We start from the raw sequence: 19,172 nt of genomic DNA, 5'->3' as shown, positions 1-19,172 counted from the left end.
GCTGCTCATCCCACATCCCCTGGAGGAGGTCTAGCACCCCATGGGGTAGTCTCTCATATAGAAGCTCAAATGTTGAGGACCCCATGGAAGCTTGAGGCACCTCACGGATAGTAGAAAGGAGGGGGAGCAACTGATCCCAATGTCGTGGGTCCTAGGCGATGAACTTCCTCAGCATCCCTTTTAGGGCTTTATTGAAGCACTCCCTAGCCTGTCCATCTGAGGGTGATAGACTGACATCTTTAAGGTCTTAATCTTTAAGAGATCACATAGCTCTTTCGTCAATTTTGATGTCATATTGCTCCCCTGATTGGTTAAGATCTCCTTTGGTACCCTGACCTGGGTGAATAGCTTCAGCAGGTCAGGGATGATGTGAGTGGCTGTGCTAGCTCAAAGGGGGATGGCCTCAGCATAGTCCACTATCATTGAATGAACTGGTACCCGGTTGTCGTCTTCTCGAGCGGTCCCACCAGACCCATGCCGATTCTTTCAAAGTTGGTCCCAACCACAGGGAGGGTGATGAGCGGGGCTTTCAGGAGTATTGTGGACCTGGTCAGGTGGCACTCAGGGTATGACACATAATAATCCTTGACTTCTCCATGTATCCCCAGCCAGTAAAACCTAAGGGTTACCTAGTTGAAGGTTTTCTCTTGCCCAATCTGACCCCCACAGGGTATTGTATGTGCCATCTCTAGCACCCGTATTTCCCCTGTTTGGGCATTCTTGGCCATCCAGTACATTCTTTCCTCCCATAGCTCAAAGTGAGGGCATAGTTGCAGCAGCCATGGGTCTGTCACTTCCCAGTTCACGCCTGTGATGAGGTGCTCATATGCCCGTTTCAGAGTCAGGTCCTCCTCCTGCGCACTTATAAAATCTATTTTGGCCATGAGCAAATCCCACTCTTCAGATTGGGGGGCCTTCTGCCTCCCTGGTGGTGGTTCCAGTTGTGATAGGCTCTCTTTGGGGTCCTCTTCATCCCTGACTCAAGCTAGGTTTCCTGACCCCAGGGATTCGGGGGTCCCTCCCTGGGGGTCTTCTTCCCTCAGCAGGTCATTATCCCAGGATTTTATAATCTTCTTAAAATCTTCCAGGTCTTGACCCAGAATCACTGGGTAAACTAGTGCAGGGGCTACCCTGACCCACACTTTCCTTGAGTGTTCACCTATCATGAGCTGCACTTCCCTAGTGGGGTATGGGTGTATATTTCCATGGACATACTGTAGATAGATGGTGTGTAGGTTGTCTCCCAGCCTTGCTAGATGTACTCAGGCCATTGTCTGACTACACCCAGAACCTATCAACGCCAGCACAGCCACCCCATTAACCGGCACAGGAATTACCATTTTGTCTGGCCCTTTCTTTCTGGCCTGGGTATCTGCCATCCAGACCTGCCCATAGGAGCAGTCCATGTAGAGGAACTCTTGACAGAAATGGCCAGGCCTTTCACACAAGAAGCAGGGTTTGGTCGGGGGGCTCGCTCTATCCCTTCCCAGCATTGGATGGTTCCCCATCAGGGCTGGGTTTCTCCTTGGGGTGCTCAGCCCCCGGAGCCCAGACTCCCAGGGTCCCATCCAAGCTGTGGCTGAGTAACGGTTGCAGGTCAGGGTAGAATCCCAAGTTCACTGAGGCATACTGCCCTCAGTAGTCTCTGGATCCCCAGGGCAGGGAGACCTTGTGTCTAGGGCCTTCTGGTCACCACCCAGCTCTTGTGGTGCCACCTGCCCCCAGAAAGTTTTCCACCAACCTAATTGCATCGGCCAAGGCCCCACTGGTGTCATAACACCCATTCCCAGCTGCTGGTGGGGAGAATCTGTGTAAATTGCTCCAACTCTACTTGTTCGGCGATCTGCTCCCCAGTTTGCTTGTCGAGTTGAAGCCACCTCCAGCAGTGTTCCTTAAGGTGCTGGGCCATAGCCTGCAGACGGGCACCCTGGGGAAATCTTTCCTGGTAGAAACGTTGCCAGTGGATTTTGGTGATGATATCAAAAACATGTGAGATGCCTGCCTTGACCCTGGTATAGTCTCAGGCCTCTACCGTGTCAAGGCTGTGGTAAGCAGCTTGGGCTGGCCCTGTAAGGTATGGAGAAAGCAGGATAGTTCTGGAGGCCATTGAGCTACTGTTGCGACCCTCTTGAAAATGACCAGGAACACTTTTTAAAAAATAAACCCCTACCTTCCCTGTTTTGCCTAAAATGTCATTGTTCTTTTGTTTCAGAGTGGTAGCTGTGTTAGTCTGTAACAGCAAAAAGAAAAGTCTTTTGATTAGTCTCGTTATAGTTGGTATGGCAACACCCATTTTTTCATGTTCTCTGTGTATATATATCTTCCTACTGTATTTTCCACTGCATGCATCCGATGAAGTGGGTTTTAGCCCACGAAAGCTTATGCCCAAATACATTTGTTATTCTCTAAGGTGCCACAAGTACTCCTCATTCTTATTGTTCTTTTGTGTATCTTTCCATTGTATAAGTCCAACTCTATGCTCCAAACCTTTGCATGTGCGGGGAGCAGGGGCGGCTCCAGGCACCAGTGCACCAAGCGCGTGCCTGGGGCAGCAAGCCGTGGGGAGCGCCCTGCCGGTCGCCGTGAGGGCGGAAGTCAGGCTGCCTTCGGTGGCATGCCTGCGGGAAGTCCACCGGTCCTGCGGTTTCGGCGGCAATTTGTTGGCGGGTACGCCGAAGGCGTGGGACTGGCGGACCTCCCGCAGGCATGCTGCCGAATCCATGTTACCAGCGGACCTCCCGCAGGCGTGCCGCTGAAGGCCGCCTGACTGCTGTGCTTGGGGCGGCAAAATACATAGAGCCGCCCCTGGTGGGGAGAATTAGGTCCTGTGACCAACAAACGACTGAACAATTTCCAGGTTAGTACTGACAGCACAATTTAATGTATTTAAAAAGGGAAAGGGTAAATGTACTGTTGTTTCATGCAGGCTCTCACAGCAGGCTGGAAAGTGATTAGAGGAAATCATCAGAATGCCAGGAGAAGGAGGAGAGAGAGAGAGCCCAGTTTGGGGCTGCTGAGGTAGAGATCTGATGCTAGAATCACATAGAGTGAAAAGATCAGTGAACCAAGAAAGTATGCCACCTGATAATCTGAGTATAAAAGCTCAAGATCTGTGAAGAGGAGAAAAAGCTTAAGCAACTTTCCTTCCAACTCCGTGTGCATCACTAATCTCTCACTACTGGATCCAACTGTACGGAACACGTAAATGACCCCTTGACTCTTTCAGTTTCTTTTGCTGTGACATGGTTTTCAAAAGGAAACGCGCACCAGGCCGCATGGAGATTTTGCTGTTGGATTCACCTTCTCCAAAAAGTAGGGTGACCAGATGTCCCGATTTTATATGGACAGTCCCGACTTTGGGAGCTTTTTCTTATATAGGCTCCTATTCCCCCCCCCGACCCCCGTCCCGATTTTTCACACTTGCTGTCTGGTCACCCTACCAAAAAGTGAACATGCATGTGGATTACAAAACACTGAGAGCCAGCTCCTCAGCTGATGTAAATCAGCACAGCTTCTTTTAACATCTGTCCTTGAGAGCAGAGGGGACACATGGGTCGGGGGGGGCGGGGAGAGGAGGGGAGCCTATCAGCAGGCACAGGTCACCTCTGCCAGAGAGAGATTGTTTTGTTTCTTATGAGTCTTTGTGCCAATAGTGTACTGTCTCTTTAAAAGAGGCAGATTTGTTTTCACAAACTCAACAAGGCTTAAGAAAATCTACTGTGTGCTTTTGCTGAGGAAGGAAGGGAAAGTATAAGGAAAGTCAGCAACTTTAGAAGCTCAGTACTTGTGTTTGCTGTTGCATAGCCTGCAGCTCCTTAACAGGTATATTAGTTTTAAGCAGACTCAGGATGGCATTTACAGGTTTCATCTTACTTCTTGAGAATTTTCTGACAGCTTTTGGCCTGCACTACCTGTTGTAAGTTTCACTAATTCGGAGCTAGTGAAAAACCTGCTTGGATTGTTCTGGATAGCATTCTTTTTTCTCTTAAAGGGATTGCTAACATTTTGATTTTTTTCTTTATCACTACGGATTACATGCCTGCATTAAGAAAAAATGTGAGCAGATTGTAATGCCTACAAATGTCACCAGTTCCTGCTGGCAATAGATTGCAATTAAGAGGCTCGTCTACATTTTACTTACACAGTTGTCTGTATGGCATATTTGTAATGCTGGATTCTGGGTTTGGGGGGGGGAATTGTCTTGATTCATTTCATTTATTTGGATAGCTCTATGAACAATGAAATACTGAATACATAAGTACTTTTGAAATTTATCTTGGATTTCCTTATCTACATAACTTAATTTCAAGTTTGAATAATCTTTTGTGAGAGGATCTAGGGATATTTTTTAATTCAGTTGCTATTAGAAATGGAAAATGTGAACTCTATTACTATTATTTTTTCTTACTTATATACAGTTACATTAGTAACTCCAGTACTACTACCAATAACTGGGAGTCAAGCCACAAAACACCTAAGAGTAAGATAACAAGTATTTAAAAGCCTTTTACATGTGAAAGGAATCTAAGGGTAGTCATATAACATATAAATCTGTTATTTTGTTCTCTACAATTTAGGTGTGCTTGTTCAGGAAAAGGATTTTCACTTTTATTCAATTTGAAACAATAGTACAAACTATGTTTCCTACATTTGAGAAAATAAACATGTCCAGCCTCTGCACAACCACCCACCAGCATTTTAAAGAGTATTAACATTAACTATGTTAATATTTATAATAATGTATTAATATTATTGATGATGTATTAACTTTGTCCCAGTGCACCTGATTAGGATTTGGAAAGTTAGACTCTGCTTTTTAATTGTGAGGTTTACCTTTTGCCATAGGAGAAAACATTGGCTTACAGTTTGGTAAGGTTGCAACTATGAGGGGAATACTAAGCATATTATTAAATATGCAAAGACAAACAGCTGATCTTCTAAGTACTTTCATAACAACAATGAAATGTCCTATGTCATATAACAAAAGAAATTAAACAGAAATAGTAATCTTCAATAGAAATTTTGTCCCTTCTTTCTGCTGAAAATAAGCAGCAGCATCAGTACAATTTCCAAAGCTATTTAAATTTTGCATTATCAGCCACATGTCATTTTGATGGGGGACTGGTGTGTCCACTAGTCTCAGAACTGACCTTGTATGATATCTTCACTTAGGGCCTGATCCAAAGTCCATGGAAGTCAGTGAGAGTTTTTCCATTGACTCCCATGGACTTTGGCACAGGCCCTTACTCGCTACCAAATTGTGTTCTCACCGTTTTATTTGAAAAGAGATTGATGGTACTGAATAGTTAAAGTTGTCACAATGCTTCCCATGCCACTTCCCTGGAACCCTTAACTCCCTCTTCCTATGTCCTCCTCTTTGAGTAATTCTACAGCACCAGAAGGTCTGAATCATGCTCTTATTAACTTTTGTGGTGTTGGTCTAACAGCCTGTCGGGATGGGCATGATCTTGCTCAATGCTACAGAGTTAATGGGTCTCTTCTTTTACCTGATCTGTGTTGAAGAGGTAGTCAGTGTTCTCCCTTTGACTAATCTTTGCCCTGTGTCTAAGTGTGGGCTTTGTACAGCTAACATCTATGCCCAGTGCAGGCCCAAAGGCTAAAACTAAATTCCTAAATGTGATTTCCAAAGCAATGGTAACAGTTAGAAGTTTCATTGATTCCAAAATTATTCTTTGTGACCTGAATAGCTCAAATGGAAAATGTAAATCAGACAATTTAGCCAAAGTAAAACGTTCCAGTCTTCTCATCTATCTATCTATCTATCTATCATTATACCTTTATACCACAGCATGCACCCTAATCCCCAGCATGCACCCTAGTGAGGAACCACTCCAGCGTGCACCATAACCCTGGGCACATGTTCTATTCATGAGCCCCTCCCAGACATTCACCTAACTACTCCTAGACATGCACCCTAATCCTATGCACACATCCCTGCTGGGCACACACCCTGTGCACATATCTCGCTGAGCTGAGAGCTGGGCACCCTAATCCTGGCCATGCACCTTGCTGATGAACCAGTGCTGGGCACGCACTGTATTGAGGAGCCCCTCCTAGGCACACCCCCTGATCCTGGCCTGGCACCCTGCTTGTTGGGCAGGCAGACAAGCTACCCGCTTTCCCCCAGTGCATGCTAGTGAGGTGCCCACCTGTTACTCAGTGTCCCTGTCTCCTCCCAGCCCCAGGTGGGTTCTGCCAGCCCCGGGCAGGGCATGGCCATGCTGCCTTACCTGAGAAGTCTGTCAGAGCCTCGATTTCCTTGGTCCCCACTAGGAACACGCAATACAGGAGATTGAGAAGCAGCCCGGGCTCTACCTGTCTCCGGCTTGGATGCTGCCCAGCATCCAGTTCACTCATGGTGCGGGGAGGAGGCGGGGGTCTTTGCAGCCCGGGAGAGTCACATGATGAACCCGGCCCCCAGCTGGCAGCGCATCCTCCCCAGCAGCCACCTCCCTTGCAAGCGCCCCGTCCTTCCCGGGACTACAGCACCAGCGGGGAGGAGGGAGCCGAGAGCCGCCGTGACCGAGCCCGCGCCTCCGCGCAGTTTCCCCCAAGAGGAAGTCCCAGCAATTACTAGTCCCTGGCACAGCGCTTTGCTGCGTATGTGTGTGTGAGGGGAAGGGACGAGCCTTTCCCCAAGGCACGGCTACCGTGAGAGCCTGCGGGAGTCAATCCCGAAGTGCCCCCCCTTCTCTCCACCCCCGGTTGGGCATTTCTAGGGCCCGGCACCTCCCTCCTGGTTCACACACATCGCTGCTTCCTCGCGCGCTGAACTCAGCGCTCCTTCCTAGCCACAGTGTGGCGGGCTCCGTAGCACCCGTGCGCGGCGTCCCCGTCTGTCTGACAGGACAGCCCCTGCCCTCACACGCGCACGCTTTACCTCGCGTGGGTACTTGTCCCCCGGGGGTCTTCACCAAGCTCAATCAAGCCTTCCCAGAACCCCCCTCCGCTCCTTGGCACCGAAGCGAGCACCACACTTTTCTTCCTTCTCTACTTCAGACTTTTTGACACGATCATTAGCAAAGCAGAATCTGCCGAGTCCATTGGTCTAACCCAGCAGAGCACTGCTTTTTAGCCTGTCTTATGGGTCTCTGAGGAAAACCCAACCAATCTACAGATTTCCTCCCAGGATCAAAACTCAGGATGTAAGGAATTCAGCTGAAGTGTATCTGTTTTAAGAAACAATACCAACACACGTATCAAAGCAATCTTGTTTCCCTGATTTCTCTGCTAATTTAAATCCTTCTCTTAGCAAATATTTTATTGCTTCATTTAATGTCCAGTTTCGCAGATAGAGTCCCCCCTCCCCCCATTTTGTCCCATTAAAGATTTAAATGAGCACTCGGAAAATATTAGGGGGACTGCAGTCTCTTTTGCAGGAATAAAAAAAACTAGTGGAAAGTAAGGGATCCAAAAACTGCCCTTACAATGTTCTATACTGCCTTCAAATATTCTTTCCAGTTCTTTTAAGCCCATCAGTAAGGAATTGCTGAAAATGGCTTAGTCTGTGTGCATCTCCTTTTGACATTATTGGGATGAATTAAGTAATAATTAAGCTAGGGCACTAGTTCTGCAGCCCCTTTAAGGCTTGCCACCATGAAGGAGAATAGAAACAATATTGGAAATATGATAAGGAAGCATCTGCAATCAACTCCCTGCACTGGTGTTGTGTTCAGAGATAAATGTGAAAGTGGGAATGCATGAGCATTTAACAGTTTGTAGCTTAGTATGCACAATCACACTCTACAACTTATTTGTTAGATGACACGGGTGAGTATGTAATAGGAGATGGGACCAAACTAGCACTGCAGATTGTATTCCAATCCCACACCTCAATCTTTGCAGGAGTTCAGACCAGATCCAGATTGAATTTCCCAGCTCTGGCATCTCTCTGAAGTGGGCCAAACTGGAACATCATATCTGACCAGTTTGAACTTTGTCAGAGTTTGTATTTGGCTCTGAATACATATCCTAATTTCAGGCCCATCTCTAACAGAAAATTCTCTTTCTTTCTTTCTTTCTTTCTTTCTTACACGCATACAGAGTACACCAGTTGATTACCACATACATTATATTCATGCTTCCCTGGTCTTAGGCAGATAAAAGCAAATTAAATTTTGCACTAACCTGCCTGTGGTTGTGAGCACTCCACTAATTTTTACTGAATTCAGATAAATAAGATAAAAATATGTTAGTGCTAGCCATGCATGAACGGCATTGATGGTAGTTGGTTCTGAAGCAACTACTTGTAACTGAACCAGTTCTCCTAATGTGTTGTGGAATTTGCCTGACTCTCTACCTTGCTCTCAGTTGACTGACTGACTCAACAACCTTGTCTACGCTGGGATTTTTTCCCTAAAATTTCACTCAGTGGATAGCACTGGTTCAGCTCTGCTGCTGTTAGCAATGAAGGGAGTGATAAGATAGGCAAGGCACCAGTGGACAGTGATGTTTTAAGTACCATATTTTTTTATCCCTCTGCCTGTTAAGCCAGGTGCTTCAGCAATCATGAGTCCAATGTACACTCAGAGGGAGACATAAAAACTTCTAAAATGACCTAAAATAGCTTTTCTATACTTAACCATTCACATTTTTATGATTTAATATGTAGGGACCTTCCTGGGCTGTATGTCCCATTGGGAAGCTGGGAATCTTCCCTTTCCTATGAGATAAAGCTCACATTTCTAGCCCTATAACCATGGCTTAAATTCAGCTGGAGCTGTCTGGAGTGGAGCTTGAGTAAATATTTTCAACCCACCTGGAGTTTTTATAGCATGTTGGGGGAAAGCATGGGGGACCCCAGGAAATACTTTGAGAGTGTAAGCCCTGCCCATAAAGTTATGAGAAAAAGGACCTTAAATCCATCAGTGGTTCAGGATTGAATCTGGTGCACACTAGCCCTCAGGCAGACGAAATTTTGGGGAGAAGATCCACATGATCTTGGGGAGAACATCCTCATTAATGATCTGGAGGATGGCATAGACTGCACCCTCAGCAAGTTTGCAGATCACACTAAACTGGGAGGAGTGGTAGATACGCTGGAGGGTAGAGACAGGATACAGAGGGACCTAGACAAATTAGAGGATTGGGCCAAAAGAAATCTGATGAGGTTCAACAAGGACAAGTGCAGAGTCCTGCCAATATGGCAGCTGTTTGAAACTGCTAAGAGTTTGGAATATTGCAAGTAATCTCAGAGATGATGGATGAGTGGGCAGAGGGCACGGTGAGGTAGTCAAAGATGTATGATAGTTTCATATCTGTGTTATATGGCTGTGCAAGTTATATGGATATCACCACCAGATGTGTTTGGGGGAATCTATTTGCCTATCTATCTGTCTGGATAGACAGACAGATACAAGTATACATATATAAGCCCCAGGTCAGGAAAGCATCCCTATTCTGAAAAGCATTTTAGGACTTGAAGTCAATGGGACTTAAGCACATACTTATAGTTAAGCATGTATTTAAGTGTCTGTTTCCTGAAACAGGGCTATAGTTTGTTAGAGTTTACCTCTAACCTTTTTAGTAGGACTTCATTATTGCTATTGATTTTATGATGAAGGAATTCAGATACTGCATTGATGGCAATATAAAACCCTAACACAGATAGTTAGAAAGTAATATTTACAGAATGTATTTTCTCCTTTCACTTCTGGTAAACCCTTTGCCTAGGAAAGCAGTTTTTGCCAGCTGACAATATCCACTAGTCAGAGGGAGAACACAGCTTATGTGTTTGTTTACTCACTTCCCAAACCCATGATGCTGTAATCTAGACCAATCTGACATCATCTTTTGCTCTCCTAAGTGATTCCTTAGTAGCAGCAACACTTGAGTCCATTTATTCCTGAGGACAGAAGTTAGCATCTGAGCTGGGTACTCTGTCTGCTCAAATCAGTTTACTCTCTTTTGCACTGGAGAGAACAGAAATAATTTCATAATGTTAGAAATGTGGAAAACTTGCTGTTTGTATGAAGTTACTATTGGAAGTCTCAGACTGGCAAGGCAAGAAACATACCATACTATATCTATGTTTTACTCATTTTCTCTGAACCTCTGCCAATTTGAAACTCATATCACAGTTTCCTGTATGGAAACTCAAATAAAATTAGTGTTGTCAGTTAGAGAAGAAGCCAGCAGTGTGGAATAATAGAAGAATCTTGAGTCAATTACTAAATATTAGACTATTAGTAAAAAGTTCACAACCAGGCAGATTTATATCACCATGACAGTGACACCACAGTTACTGCTCTAGAGATATTTTAGTTCTCAAAATCCCTATTTTCAGGCACACACAACTCTTCTCCCCTCAAAAAAATCTTTTCATGCTCGTTCTCAGCTGCAAAAGTGAGGGTTTTGAAATGTTTAGTAAAATTTTGTTTGGTTATTTTAGAAAATTCTGAGCATGAAAAATAAAAAAACAAGATTTTCCCACCACTTAGGACATTTTTAAACACTTTATTTTCTTGCACTCTGACACAAATGAAATCTACAAGAGAGTTCTAACAATTGGGCTGCCATAATCAGTTGGGTTTCTCTGGCAATGAATGTCAGACCAGTTAAAATAAAGTAAGTGCTTTAAAATAATTACTATATTGTGGTTATTTAAAATAACGTGTCCCATATTTGCTGATTCAACCTCCATTTCTATGGAAAAAAGAATAAAAAAGGTAACCAGTAACAGAGAACTCTCTCTTGTATATTTCAGCTGTGGCTGTTTTCTGAATGATACAAGTTCTACTTTTCATATAGTACTAAAGACTGTTGCATCTAACAAGGTCTTCAAGTCTGCAATAGTTTGACTTTGAAAACAACAGACCAAATCCTGCATGCTCTACTCAAGAAAAATTCTTATTGACTTCAGTGGATCTTGGCCCAGAGTGTTTAAAAGTAGGGAAAACATCTTACCATCCCCCCGCCTCTCCTCCTTCACAAAAGTAATGATCTCTGATGTGATGGAAAAGACAAAGTTATCTAACACTGTGGTTTTCAACCTGTGATCCACAGACTCCTGGGGGACTGCAAACTATGTCTAAGATTTCCAAAGGGGTCTGCACCTTTATTCAAAAATTTTTAGGGGCCTACAAATGAAAAAAGATTGAAAACCACTAATCTAAAAAGTTCTGCGCTTTGTGGTTAAATCAGTTCCCTGCACCGTCAGCTTCTTGCCCGGCTAATCATAACTTTCCAATGATCATGCCCACTCTGTAAGAAAGCAGTAAGACAGAACAGGATGTGCATTCATATCAGTTAGTTAAACCAATTACCTTCTCTTTGGTTCCCCTCTAAATTCCATCTTTACTCCCTCATTGTAGGGAACCTCCCCACCCCCCATCATGCTGCCACTGTCATTGACAGCTCTCCTGTAATCAGATATTTTTTCTGATAACACCCACAGCATGAAAGGCACTATACAAACAGAAAGAAAGGCACAACCACTGTCCCAAAGAGCTTCCAATCTAAAAGAACAAAACAAAACACAAAGGAAGAAAGAAAGGGGTAAAACATAGATATAGAGAGGTCAAAGTTTTGATTGTCCATATCTCAATAATTCAGAGCATTGATGGTGTAGATCAGAGATCGGCAACCTTTGGCACGCGGCCCGCCAGGGTAAATTCCCTGGCGGGCTGGTTTGTTTACCTGCCGCATCCGCAGGTTCGGCTGATCGCAGCTCCCACTAGCCGCGGTTCACCGCTCCAGGCCAATGGGGGCTGCAGGAAATGGCGGCCAGCAGATCCCTCAGCCTGCGCCACTTCCAGCAGCCCCCGTTGGCCTGGAGTGGCGAACTGCAGCCAGTGGAAGCTGCGATGTGCCGAACATGTGGACGCGGCAGGTAAACAAACTGGCTCTGCCCACCGGGGGCTTACCCTGGCGGGCCGTGTGCCAAAGGTTGCCAATCTCTGGTGTAGATCATCCCCAATTGCTCCTCAGTCTAACCATTATTAGTAAAATCATCTCTTGTGCCACAGTAGCAGTGGGTGTTCAGGAGGGATCAGAATGCAGGGAGAGAATGTGATTTGCAGACCAGCTCTGGAAGGACATCAATAGGAGCTGCTGGTACCCATGAAAATGAAAACCAGCCTAAATGTTGGTGCTCATTTTGTCATTGCTTGTACTGATGCTTGCACTGATGCTCTTTCCCTCTGGACTGCAAGGGTTCAATGATGAATTTGGAGGAAATAATCAGTTTATAAAGTCAAAGTGGCTAAAGCTTAATTAATATAATATTATTCTATTAAAATAAAGTGAGTGAAATTTTGGTATTTCTGTAAGCTACCCTTTCTCCTTTTCCTTTGTAACCTAACTACTGTGCAGAAGATGTCATTGGGCAAAGGGACTTATTCTATTAATTACAAGTGATTACAATTGCTTCATCTTATACTGCTCCCCTCTCTTCCAGGTTTGCTCACTTTGTTTGTTGGTCCCCTGTCATCTTCCTCTCCTATCCTGATCTTCCCCCCCGTTTCTGTTTTCTGGGCAAGCAGCCCAATTCCCAAGCCATTCTGAGTCCTGGCTTGAAATCCTAGCATGTCCACTGCTGCTGACACCACAGCAGGTTGGTTGCTTTGATATTGATATAGCTCAAGTGTGACAGTGAGGAAGATAAACCCCCATAAGTCATATTTTAAAATGCAGTCATTTAGCTATTTAGAAAAGTGCTGCTCAATTTGAAACAGCTAAAAGACTGATTTTTTTTTAAGATTAAACCAAGTGGTGGTTTACCTAAATTGCTGCAGCTGCTAATCCTTGTCAATAACAGAAAACTCAGCTTGGCTGCATTGGCTCAGCAGTGGAGACACATTAAGGATGTAATCGCAGGCTGGCACTGCCAAAGAGTGAGATTTACCCCAGTTCCTGGGCCCACACAAGGCCTTATGCACTTCTTAAGCCCTGTGTCAAGGCCAATGTTTTCAGAAATGATTTCTAACTGGGTGCAGGGCAGGGCTAAAATCATCTCTGGCATGATGCTCAGAGGGGCTGTGCACCTACAGCTCTTCTTGGAATTGTAGGTGCTCAGTACCTCTGAAAATCTGCACCTAGGTGACTGATGTGGGCATCCGAAATTAGTGGGCACTTTTTAAAATGTTAGCTTTAACATAGGGCTTAACTGATGCTTGTGTGGGGCTTCTTCATGGGGGTGAATTTCACCCAGTATGCTACAGGAGCTGGAGAGCTTACCCAAAAGTACAGATGGAAGCGGTGTAAAAGAGGATAGTGTAGGTGTGAGTGGAGAAAACCAGTGATAGATTCATAGATTCATAGACTCTAGGACTGGAAGGGACCTCGAGAGGTCACCGAGTCCAGTCCCCTGCCCTCATGGCAGGACCAAATACTGTCTAGATCATCCCTGATAGACATTTATCTAACCTACTCTTAAATATCTCCAGAGATGGAGATTTCACAACCTCCCTAAGCAGTTTATTCCAATGTTTAACCACCCTGACAGTTAGGAACTTTTTCCTAATGTTCAACCTAGACCTCCCTTGCTGCAGTTAAGCCCATTGTTTCTTGTTCTATTCTTAGAGGCTAAGATGAACAAGTTTTCTCCCACTTCCTTATGACACCCTTTTAGATACCTGAAAACTGCTATCATGTCCCCTCTCAGTCTTCTCTTTTCCAAACTAAACAAACCCAATTCTTTCAGCCTTCCTTCATAGGTCATGTTCTCAAGACCTTTAATCATTCCTGTTGCTCTTCTCTGGACCCTCTCCAATTTCTCCACATCGTTTTTGAAATGCGGTGCCCAGAACTGGACACAATACTCCAGCTGAGGCCTAACCAGTGCAGAGTAGAGCGGAAGAAAGACTTCTCGTGTCTTGCTCACAACACACCTGTTAATGCATCCCATAATCACGTTTGCTTTTTTTGCAACAGCATCACACTGTTGACTCATATTTAGCTTGTGGTCCACTATAACCCCTAGATCCCTTTCTGCCATACTCCTTCCTAGACAGTCTCTTCCCATTCTGTATGTGTGAAACTGATTGTTCCTTCCTAAGTGAAGCACTTTGCATTTGTCTTTATTAAACTTCATCCTGAAGTGATGGAGAGGAACAAGAGAGCAGTAAAGGAAAAGGAGGTCTGGGTTGAAAACAGTTAATAGGATCTGCCTTGCCTCCTTTTTCAGTAACTGCAGCAGCTGCTCAGGCACTCAGAGGAAAGGATGACACGACTGGCACAGAAATTGAAAAATATTGGTGCTTTTGGTTTTTATTAGTTACTTTTAAATATGAAAAAACCCCATTTTGGACTGAAATGTAACTTAATTTTTGTTTTTGGTACAAATCTTAATACAACATCGCGTCTTCTATATATCTCACCCTTGGTTTAGCTCCCTATGTTTTATATCAACAGTATATCAAACCAGAGCTTTCTGTAAAATGGGAGCGCAAAAGCCATAGCTCCCTTAGCAGAAGCGAGAGCAACTGAGAGGGAGTGTCAATGTAACAGAAATAGAAATATATCCCTACAAGAGGTATGATCAAAAATAATAAATGCCTAGAACTAGAAAATTAAAAATTACCTAAGAACAAATGTCTTATAAAAAAAGACCAAAGGTACATAGTTATAGTCTATATACAAACAGTACTGTACTTAATTTGACAATTATAAACCTTGCTCACTTCACTTTACACATGTAGTCCCCCTGAAATCTATGACTGAACAAAGTAAGAAACATTTGGCTACATCTCTACTAAATATTAAGTTACTAAGGAGATCAGCATGAATTATGTCACTTATTCCATCCACCAAACTCTCACGATTTTCACCTTCTTTAAGACTGAAGAAATAGGAAGTTCTTTCTTATATTTTTTGTATTGTTTTAATGAAGGGATAATTTTTTTCCACTACACTGCATCCCAGCGTCTCTAATAAACCCTTTGGGCCTACTCCTGCAGTCCTTAGACAGTCATAGTCCTACTGGCTAAGCCACAGAGCCTTCAAACAAAAATATGCTAAACTTTAAGCACTAGACGTGAGTGGGATTTACTGCCATGACTGGAGTTAACCACAAGCGTTAGCATTTGCAGGGTTGGGGCCTTAAACAGGAGTTTTGAGTACCTCAGCACTACAAGATCTAGCTCTTAGTCATCACTCAAAAACCAGAACACTGGAAGAAGGTTACAATTATTTTAGTCAAAATTTTGGCATGTCAAACAGTCATGTGTAACTTGGCACATCAAACAGTCTCTACTTGTGTAAAATGTTGTTGTTTCATTGAAGCCAATGGAGTGATGGCAATTTACACCCATTGAGGATCTCTGTTGCAGTCCTGTACTCACTGAAGTCAATGGGACTTCAATCAACCTCATTTGGAGCAAGGTTGGGATCTATCTGGAACAGAGAAATAAAAATACTGTCATTTTGCTTGAGGTATTCCTGAAGCAAATATATATGGATAACCAAGTCAGCAGGGGGAGGGGAAACAGAGTAAAGAAACAAAGATTGAGTTGGCTCTTATTTATCGATAAGTCCATGGTCTATATTTCTACATTCTAATGTATTGTGGCCATAGTAGGAATTCACAAAGCCTCCCTTTGAAGTGATTTTGTGTTCTGAACACCATGCACGCAGGATAATTTAACCTTTTCAACCTTAATAAATCTCAAAGAAACAGGTTTGCCATTAAAGAGATTAAAATTTGTGCCAAAATGGCAAAAATCTCTCCTAGATGTATTTCTTGGAGTAATCCATTGCTTTTAATTGTATTTAGTCCTGCTGATGTACAGTGGAGGGAAGTATAAGAGCATGTATTGTGTATATGACAATGTGTATATGGCAATGTGTTCTTTACATGTGTTAAAATTCTTAATAGAATTCTTTAATAATAAAGTTTATAAGAGCATTTCTACCAAGTACACATTGCCCATTTTTTAGATTAACCGTAGAAGAAGGAATATTGAAAGGGGTATTCCTAATTGATTCACAGTGTGAATGAACCAAATAGTCCTTCACAGACTTTTCAGGATTATAAAATCATACCTCTTAGCACAGGTTTCTAAAGTTGGGTGCAATATCCCAAGTTTTTAATGTGGTATGGTGGCTATTTCTAAGCAATGAGCATTTATGGCCTTGCAGTGTTATATTCTGGGAACCGTGTAGTTCTGCCAGTGTCTGCTTTTACAAAATGTCTAGGACACATGCTGTAAAAATGTTCCTTTGTTTTCTGACTGGATCTGGATTATTTTTTAAAAATTAACATTGAATTTATAATTATTATTTATTATTATTATTACCTTAGTGTCTAGGAGCCCCCGTCATGGGCCAGCACCCCATTGTGTTTGGTGCTGTACAAATATAGAACAAAAAAGTGATCCCTGTCCCAAAGAGTTTACAGTCTCAGCAGGGCCGGCTCTAACTTTTTTGCTGCCCCAAGCAGCAAAAAAAAGCGCTGCCCTCCGGCGAGCACTGCGCGCCGCGCCGCCCCCCCCCCGAGCACCCCCCCCCCCGGAGCCCCCCCCCCCCCGCCGAGCGCCACCGGAACCTCCCCCGAGCGCCGCCGGAGCCCGCCCCCCCCGCCGAGTGCCGCCGGAACCCTCCCCCCCAGCGCTGAGCCCCGCAATCATCCAGTTTTGTGAGATCCTTTTGTAGCTCTTCGCAGTCTGCCTGGGACTTAACTATCTTGAGTAGTTTTGTATCACCTTCAAATTTTGCCACCTCGCTGTTTACCCATTTTTCCAGATAATTTATGAATATGTTAAATAGGACTGGGCCCAGTACAGATCCTTGGGGGACACCACTATTTACCTCTCTCCATTCTGAAAACTGATCATTTATTCCTACCCTTTGTTTCCTATCTTTTAACCAGTTACCAATCCATGAGAGAACCTTCCCTCTTATCCCATGACTGCTTATTTTGCTTAAGAGCCTTTGGTGAGGGACCTTGTCAAAGGTTTTCTGAAAATCTAAATACACTATACCCACTGGATCTCCTTTGTCTGCATGCTTGTTGATCCCCTCAAAGAATTCTAGTAGATTGTTGAGGCATGATTTCCCTTTACAAAAACCATGCTATTTCCCAACAAATTATGTTCATCTATGTGTCTGACAATTTTGTTCTTTATGATAGTTTCAACCAATTTCCCTGGTACTGAAGTGAGGCTTACTTGCCTGTAGTTGCCAGGGTCACCTCTGGAGCCCTTTTTAAAAACTGGCATCACGTTAGCTATCCTCCAGTCATTTGGTACAGCTGATTTAAATGATATGTTACAGATGACAGTTAAAAGAACGAGGAGTCCTTGTGGCACCTTAGAGACTAACACATTTATTTGGGCATAAGCTTCCGTGGGCTAAAACCCACTTCATCGGATGCATGCAGTGGAAAATACAGTAGGAAGATATCAGGGCCGACTCCAGGCACCAGCCAAGCAAGCTGGTGCTTGGGGCGGCAGCTTGTAGGAGGCGGCATTCCGCCCAATCCTAGGGCGGCACCAGCCAAGCAAGCTGGTGCTTGGGGCGGCAGCTTGTAGGAGGTGGCATTCCGCCCAATCCTAGGGCGGCATGGACGCACTTTTTTTGTTTGTTTGTTTTGTTGTTCCACTCTGGCCGCCCTGTAGGGGGCAGCGGCATGGAGGACAGGAGCGCCCTGCAGCAAGCCCGGCAGGGTAGCCTGCGTCCTTCCCTCCCAGCCGACCGGAGAGGTGCGGAGCCCTCCCGGCAGGGGGCACGGCGGGAGGGGCCGCGTGACAGCGCCCTGCTGAAGCCCTGGCCACCCCCCGTCTCTCTTCCCCCGCTCCCTCTACCTCCCCCCGCTAGCCGGGGCACATCTGCAGGGTAGGGAGGCCCCTGCATCCTGGCTCCGGCCGCGCCGCAGGGTTTTTTTTTTGTTTCTTTTTTTGCTTTGCTGTTCTGGCCGCCGCGGTTTTTTATTTATTTATTTTTTGCTTGGGGTGGCCAGAAAGCCAGAGCTGGCCCTGGAAGATATATATACACAGAGAACATGAAAAAATGGGTGTTGCCATACCAACTCTAACGAGACTAATCAATTAAGGTGGGCTATTATCAGCAGGAGAAAAAAAAAACTTTTGTAGTGATAATCAGGATGGCCCATTTCAAACAGTTGACAAGAAGATGTGAGTAACAGTAGGGGAAAAATTAGCATGGGGAAATAGTTTTTACTTTGTGTAATGACCTATCCACTCCCAGTCTTTATTCAAGTCTAATTTAATGGTGTCCAGTTTGCAAATTAATTCCAATTCTGCAGTTTCTCATTGGAGTCTGTTTTTGAATTTTTTTTGTTGACGAATTGCGACTTTTAGGTCTGTAATTGAGTGACCAGGGAGGTTGAAGTGTTCTCTGGCCCCACTGGTTGTTTATCAGGCTTTCTGCTTCTGATGTATTTAAAAAAAAAATTGCTATTACTTTTGGCGTCTTTGGCTAGCTGTTCTTCAAATTCTTTTTTGGTCTTTCTAATTATATTTTTACACTTCATTTGCCAGAGTTTATGCTCTTTTCTATTTTCCTCATTAAGATTTATCTTCCACTTTTTAAAGGATGCCTTTTTGCCTCTCACTGCTTCTTTTACTTTGTTATTTAACCACAGTGGCTCTTTTTTGGTTCTCTTACTATGTTTTTTAAATTGGGGTATACATTTAAGCTGAGCCTCTATTATGGTGTCTTTACAAAGTTTCCACACAGCTTGCAGGGATTTTACATTTGGTACTGTACCTTTTAATTTCTGTTTTACTAATCTCCTCACTGTTGTGTAGTTCCCCTTTCTGAGATTAAATGCTACAGTGTTGGGCCATTTTTTTACCATCAGATCTTGTCTGTTTCTTGATCCTGGACATATGCTGATGACTCCCTGGCATTTTTGTTCTCGCCCTTGTAAAGCTCACAAGCTCCCAACCCTAGCAACATAAAAATCATCTTTGGGTGATAACCCAGCACTGGAAACTTCAGGTGCTGCCTTTGCACCCCTCCAGCCCCTCAAAAAAAAGTAGAGGATAAGGAAAAGAAAAGGAGTATTGGAATAGAAATAGATCATCCATTTTAATAGGTTGCTCGGTAGCTTTTGTATTCCTTAAAGTAACAGTTGGTATATGTATGAATGCAGTGTGCATATAAACAGATTATATGACTAGAGCCTGAACAAAAAGTTATTTGCAGACACAAGTGAAGCATCACCAATGCTGGGATACCTAACTGGGAGG

The 19,172-nt window shown here is 44.1% G+C and overlaps 1 protein-coding gene across 4 annotated transcripts in view; it reads right to left on the bottom strand.

Moving 5' to 3' along the window:
• Positions 1–6,944, bottom strand: part of EVA1C (eva-1 homolog C) — a 70,759-nt gene extending 63,815 nt beyond the window's left edge. Inside the window, exon 1 of one of the 4 annotated variants that reach the window (XM_034793714.1) lies at positions 6,902–6,944. Coding sequence is in view for 3 of the 4 variants with exons in the window: in XM_034793723.1 (XP_034649614.1) it covers positions 6,252–6,378 (127 nt within the window). In the remaining variant the exon portion in view is untranslated. Of the gene's footprint in view, positions 1–6,251; positions 6,806–6,901 lie in introns of those variants that run through there. The other 3 variants (XM_034793723.1, XM_034793686.1, XM_034793696.1) reach the window with 3 other exon arrangements.
• Positions 6,945–19,172: the final 12,228 nt, after the last annotated feature.

Source organism: Trachemys scripta, chromosome 1, assembly GCF_013100865.1.
Source record: "Trachemys scripta elegans isolate TJP31775 chromosome 1, CAS_Tse_1.0, whole genome shotgun sequence".
NCBI classification, from domain to species: Eukaryota; Metazoa; Chordata; order Testudines; family Emydidae; genus Trachemys; species Trachemys scripta.
Note: the sequence above shows the minus strand (reverse complement) of the source record. Positions and strands in the feature narration are given on the sequence as shown.